General features: G+C 52.0%; 1 protein-coding gene across 1 annotated transcript; it reads right to left on the minus strand.

Annotated features, from left to right (window-relative positions):
- Window positions 1-1,761: 1,761 nt before the first annotated feature.
- Window positions 1,762-5,729, minus strand: LOC123122032 (probable glucan endo-1,3-beta-glucosidase A6). The gene is made up of 3 exons (XM_044542154.1): window positions 5,520-5,729; window positions 4,067-5,422; window positions 1,762-2,029 (listed from the first exon to the last, which is right to left on the minus strand). The coding sequence occupies exons 1-3, from the start codon at window positions 5,590-5,592 to the stop codon at window positions 1,992-1,994; spliced, it is 1,467 nt and encodes a 488-aa protein (XP_044398089.1). The 5' UTR covers window positions 5,593-5,729; the 3' UTR covers window positions 1,762-1,991.
- Between the last annotated feature and the right edge of the window lie 317 nt (window positions 5,730-6,046).

Genomic DNA, 6,046 nt, shown 5'->3' on the forward strand with positions numbered 1-6,046 from the left:
GTCTCACCTACAGCTTTCAACACTCAGCACCCATCCTCTTCTGCTTATGAGAATTCGACAAAAGCGTACGAGATGTTCTGCATACTGAACCCTGATGTTTTCTACATATGTGCAGGAATTATGATTCTATACCCACCCTACTTTCAAATGCATCACGGGCTGCCGATTCAGATAACCATTTTTTGAACGATAGATTCAGAAAACCATTGCCTACATGCTCATGCCGATGGCGGACGGGCAATGCAGTCACGCAGATGCAGGGTGTCCAAAGGTAATGTGAAATGTGCAGTTGGACTTTGATTCAGATCAACGAACGGAGGACCGCAGTGCACCTCAGCTGGGTTTATTTAGCATTAAAAACCAATGGAGAAACGACAGCCAGCTCTACCATGCCTATCTGAATGGACCTTTCAGGATCAGGATGGCAACTGCAACCTGATAATCTCAGCACAATTTTTGTCAGCGAGCCATCAACGCCGCGGCAGGAAAAGTCTGCATAGTACCAACTCTGTGCCAAATAGTTAGAAGGATGCTTTCTACTGCATGGCACTATGCTAATGTGGAGTTGGAGATGATAGCTTCAACAAGTACATGTAGCTGATAAGCTAAGAATTGGTGTACACCGTAAGTCTGTAAGGAACCATCCTATCCTAGTCAGTAAAATGAAATCATCCTACATGTTCCTAAATGCATTCAGAAAAGGGTAGTCCATGGTGCTAAACCGATCACCAGTTTCGTGTGTGCATCTCATTCCATAAGACGAAGTTGTCAGAAACGACCTTCTACTTACGCTCTAAGACAGTCCAGATCCAACTGTACTGGGTCAAAAATATGTCAGCTGATTATACTTTGGCAACAACAGATCTCATGCACATTTCAATCATGACAGTACAACGAATACCAGAAATAATAGAAATTACATCAAGATCCGTAGACCACCTAGCGACGTCTACCAGCACTAGAGTGAGCCGAAGGCACGCCGCCGTCATCGCCCCTCCATCGCCGGAGTCGGGCATAACTTGTTATAGTAGACAGTCGGAAGTCGTCGTGCTAAGGCCGTGTAGGACCAGCGCACCAGAGCAGCAACCATCGCAGATAAAGAATAACGTAGATCAAAAAGATCCAATCCAAAGAAACACAAACGTAGACGAACAACGACGAGATCCGAGCAAATCCACCAAAGATAGATCCGCCGGAGACACACCTCCACACGCCCACCAGCGGTGCTAAACGCACCGCCGGAACGGGGGCTAGGCGGGGAGACCTTTATTCCATCTTCAGGGAGCCGCCGCCGTCTCGTCTTCCTGAGCAGGATACAAATCCTAACAAAACTGAAGAAAAAAAACGACTAAAAACGAAGCCCTTCCGCCGGCGCTTGCCGAGATCCACCGTGCTTCCGTGGCCCTAGGACTATAGGAGAGAAGGCGGACCTGCCGCGGCGTCGGCGGCTGGAGGCAGAAACCCTAGTTTTTTTGTAAAGGAGGAGGAGGAGAGCACCAAGTTAGTGCTAGATACATCTATTTGAGGAACAAGTTTGGGACAAGTTATTCGGACAAATCCTCATGTATCATTAACACAAAAGATTAACCACGGAATCAATCGGCGGCACAGCTATGGCAATTGTGTCGAGGAAAGGACCAGTGATGGAAACGAGTGAGAGGTACGTCGTGGCTTCGTGCAATTGTGCACAGCACAAGGGCAGATAGTGAAATGGGCAAGCGAACGTTGCATTCCAGTAGTAGGTATGGGACAGAAAAAAGAGACAAATGGGCAAGAGCCAGTAATAAAATCAGAGCGACTATCATGCCATCTGTCAACAGATGACGTGCATGAATGATTTTGAAACAACAAAAGGACAACGGCCTAGCCTAACCACAGCGAAAAACGGTCAGCTATCACTGTCAATACATCAGAAGGTTTGAGAACATCAGTAGGATCATAATACACCACCCTCGTCGTCCTCGCTCCATGTCCTTCCTTGTGTGAATCAATCAGCCCAATGAACTGCTGAACTTGCAGGATCCGTGGCCTGAAAAGTGCAGAATTAACCAGTTAACAACAACTTCCCCGCAAAAAAAAAAACAGTTAACAATAACCAAAGGCTAACACAAGCAAAGCAGTTGGATGTCGACATCAGAGGGAAACACAGTCAGTTGCTTCAGCTAGTAGAAACCGCTCATACAGTCATCATATATACTCAAAAAACAGCTTCGAGTAAAGTTTCTCAGAAGTGGTAGTGTAATAATTAAGCCTTCAAGAATCATTAGTATGCATTAGTAAGATATAATTATGTGGTTTTTTGTAGCTGGAGATTCTGATTTCTTCTTCAAGTAATAATGAGAAGGCCTTTCATGCTATTCAGACCAGATTAACACTCTGGAACATCATCTTTTACCAAGTTTAAGCTAAAGCGACAGGCAAAAAGAACTGAAGGAAAGAAGCGCGCGCAAGCACGAGTAGGTGGATGGATGGGTTTCAGCTCTGAAAGGAAACTGCGCATATGCAGACGTCTCACCTACAGCCATCAACACTCTGACACCCATCCTATGCAGCTTATGAGAATTCCACAAAAGCGTACCAAATGTTCTGCATACTGAACCCTAAAGTTTTCTAAATATGTGCAGAAATTATGATTCTGCATCCACCCTACTTTCAAATGTCCAGGACGTATCAAAGGCTGTAGATTCAGATAACCATTGCCTGCATGCTCATGCCGATGACAGACGGGCAATGCAGTCATGCAGATGCAGAGGTAATGTGAAATGTGCAGCTGGACTTTGACTCGATCGACAGTGCACCTGGGTTTAGCATTAAAAAGCAATGGAGAAGCGACGGCCAGCTCTACTATGCCTATCTGAATGGACCTTTCAGAGCAAGGATGGCAACTGCAACCTGATCATCTCAGCACAATTAATTTGTCAGCGAGCCAGGTCTACATAGTGATATGGCAGGATCCTCTGTGCCAGATCACTGTGCTAATGTGGGGTTGCGGATACTAGCTTCGCCTGGTCAGTAAAATGAGATCATCTAAATGTTCGTTAGGGGGGAGGGTTCATGATGCTCTACCTCTAAATCGAACACCAGTTTCATGTGCTCATCTCATTCCATAAGATGAAGACCTTCTACTTATGGTTAGAACAACATTTAAAACAATCGAGATCCAGATGTACTGGGTCGACACCATGTCTGCTGATTAAAAATATTCAAAACAATCGAGACCCAGATGTACTGGGTCGACACCATGTCTGCTGATTAAATTTTGGCAACAACAGATCTCATGCTCATGTTGTGCATGTCAATATCTCTTATATCTGGATCTCCAAGCTGGGGGTCAACTCTCGCGACAGAATGAAGAGTTCTCTTCTTGACTGCACGATTCGTTATAATCCCTCATGTATCATTGCCAGAATAGATTATCCAGGGGCAACAGATAGCTCAAGCTTACAGGCCGGCAACTACATGTAAGCGGTAAGCGTTTTGAAATATTTCGATCCTAATCTCTTCAGTGAACTACCTACCTAAGATATGTAGTACACCAGATGGATCACAACAGGGACATCTAGTACAGTATAATATCAGGAGAGACGTTAGGACAATTTGATTTCATCGCCCTAATCATCATTATAATAAGTAAACCCTCCGTAGCAGCTAAGCACTGCATCGGATGGATCTCCTAGTTTGGAATGACCTGATTGATCCAGATTTGGTCATTTGAATAACCCGACATAATCTCAGGTGACAAATTAGAACAGTTTAATTTAATCACCCCCGATCATACCTAGAAGCAAGCTGGTCCTGTACTGTTCTCCTAGACTGTATAGCCTTTGCTAGTTCCAGAAGGTTCATCCCACGGCCAGCTAAAGGAACTAAAGACACTACCTCTTTTGCTCATCAGAAAAATGTACTAATCTATGTTTTTCTCCAGGAGTACAGAGTTTTATTAACCCAACGCACAAGCTCAAATAATCTAATGTAGTTGCAATGTTCATCCATAATCATTTTATGTTCATGTACTAATTTCACAATGTATATAGAGCAGAGCAGTGTTGAGTTTCAGGATGCTTACTTGGGTCCTTGATGGTCTGCTCTGCGAGGTTGTTGAAGTAGCACGTAGCTCCGGTCTTCCTGAACTGCTGCCAGTAGGAGTTGAAGGCGTAGCTGGCGTGCGCCGCCCCCGTGTTGGGCTGGAAGCACTCGCCGCCGGGCTGGATGGCGCCGCAGGTCCCGTTCCCCTGCCCGCACGCGTACGTCAGCGCGTCCCCCACCGCCGTCTCGTTCAGCTTCCTGCCGGCGTGGGCGGCCAGCACGCACCATATCGGCCCCTTGTACGGCGTGTCGTTGTCCGCCGCCGGCAGCGGCGGGTACGCCCACAGCGGCCGCCGCCCGGTGAGGTCGACCGGGTACACGGCCGTGCCGTTGGCGTAGTAGAGGCCCCAGTGGCGCTCGGTGCCCGGGCCGGGCTTGAGGTCCTCGTTGTAGAGGGAGAAGACGAACACCGGCATCCTGGCGCCCGGCCGCGCCGGCGTGCCGGGGTTCCTGGCCATCCGCGCCGCGAGGTTCCTGTTGTAGACGGCGGCGTTGCGGACGTTGGCGCCGACCTGGTCGTAGTCGCCGCCGTTGGGCCAGCCGGTCTCCGCGATGGCGATCCTGACGCCCCCGTGGCCGAGCTTGGACATGGCGGCGCCCACGGCGTCGAGCATTTCGTCGAGCAGGTTGGTGTAGGCGAGCCCCGTGCCGGGGTCGACGTAGCGGGCGCGCGTGGCGGGCTGGAGCAGCGCGTAGTCGAGCGGGACGGTGCCGTTGCTGCCGGCCCAGACGAAGTAGGTGTAGGCGTCGACGAAGTAGTAGGAGTTGGTGCCCTCGAGGAAGCGGAGCAGCGGGCGGAGGACGGACTCGGCGATGTCCGGGCGGAACGCCGCGGCGGAGGGCGGGCGCGGGAAGGCGCCCGTGACGAGCGCGTCCATGGCGAGCGTGGTGCCGAGCTTGACGCGGCTGACGCGGCGCGCGCGGAGGCTGCGGTGGAGGTTCTCCATGGCCGGCACGATGCGGGTCCAGGTGGAGGCCGCGATGGAGCCGTCGGAGAGCACCTCGTTGCCGACGAGCAGGAACTTGACCCGCGTGCGCGGGAGGTAGGGTAGCAGGTTGGCGGCGACCCAGCGGTCGGCGGCGGCGTAGGAGGCGGCCAGGTCCGGGATGATCTGGTTGGGCACCATGATGGAGACCGCCATGCCCGTCCCGGCCAGCGCGCGGAGCACCGCCGGGTTGGCGTCGTAGATCTTGACGGAGCCCGCCCCCGCCGCGCGCAGCAGCTGCGCGGACCGCCGCGGCGCCGGGATGTCGTCGGCCACCCTGCCGTAGTTGACGCCGAGGCCGCGGCCGCGCCCGTGGCGGAAGGGGCTCCCGCTCCGGCTCGCGTCCGCCGCTGCGGGAGAAAAAGAAACGGATAGAGCAACGTAGCACGCGTTAGCAACTAGCTCGGGTCGGGGCTGGTCGGGTGAGCGGGCGGAGGAATGGCTTACCGTGGCAGGCGAGGGCGGCGAGGAGGAGAAGGAGGAGCGGCCGGAGGGGGGAGGCCGCCATGGACGCCACCATGGCCCTGCTCTGTTGCGCGCGGTCGTGCGGAGTCGACGTTGGAGAGCGAGCGGGCGTTGACGTGTGGAGGACCAGAGGGGGGTCGCGGAGGGAGGTTTAAGTAGGGGTTTAAACTCGAAGCCGCCTTTGACGACGGCAACGGTACAATCGGAATCATACACTAATCAACGGCACTTGGGCAAGTCGTGAGACGCGGCTTTTGAGCATCTCAGCGACATCATTGACACAAGTGGCGAGCTGAGACGGCAGTACCACATTACTACTCTGATCTGATTCTGAGTCAAGTACACGTACGTGTACAGCGAACACATGCTGAGGCCGTGAGTTGGAACTGTGCAACTCTGAGATCGGAGGAAAAGAAAAGAAAAGGCAGAAACAGCGGCAAAGGGGAAGGGAAATTGTGCCGTTGCGTTGCGTGGCTTGCTTTTGTTTTTGCACATCGGATCCTGCATGG

The sequence above is a fragment of the Triticum aestivum genome, chromosome 5D (genome assembly GCF_018294505.1).
Source record: "Triticum aestivum cultivar Chinese Spring chromosome 5D, IWGSC CS RefSeq v2.1, whole genome shotgun sequence".
In the NCBI taxonomy this organism is placed as follows: Eukaryota; Viridiplantae; Streptophyta; class Magnoliopsida; order Poales; family Poaceae; genus Triticum; species Triticum aestivum.

What these genes read in the sequence shown, in the direction of transcription:
- LOC123122032 (XM_044542154.1), bottom strand. Translation starts at nt 5,592, where the DNA reads ATGGTGGCGTCCATGGCGGCCTCCCCCCTCCGGCCGCTCCTCCTTCTC. An exon ending in CGCCGCCCTCGCCTGCCACG is followed by an intron (nt 5,423 to 5,519) that starts GTAAGCCATTCC and finishes TTTCTCCCGCAG; the next exon opens with CGGCGGACGCGAGCCGGAGC. An exon ending in GCAGACCATCAAGGACCCAA is followed by an intron (nt 2,030 to 4,066) that starts GTAAGCATCCTG and finishes TGCACTTTTCAG; the next exon opens with GCCACGGATCCTGCAAGTTC.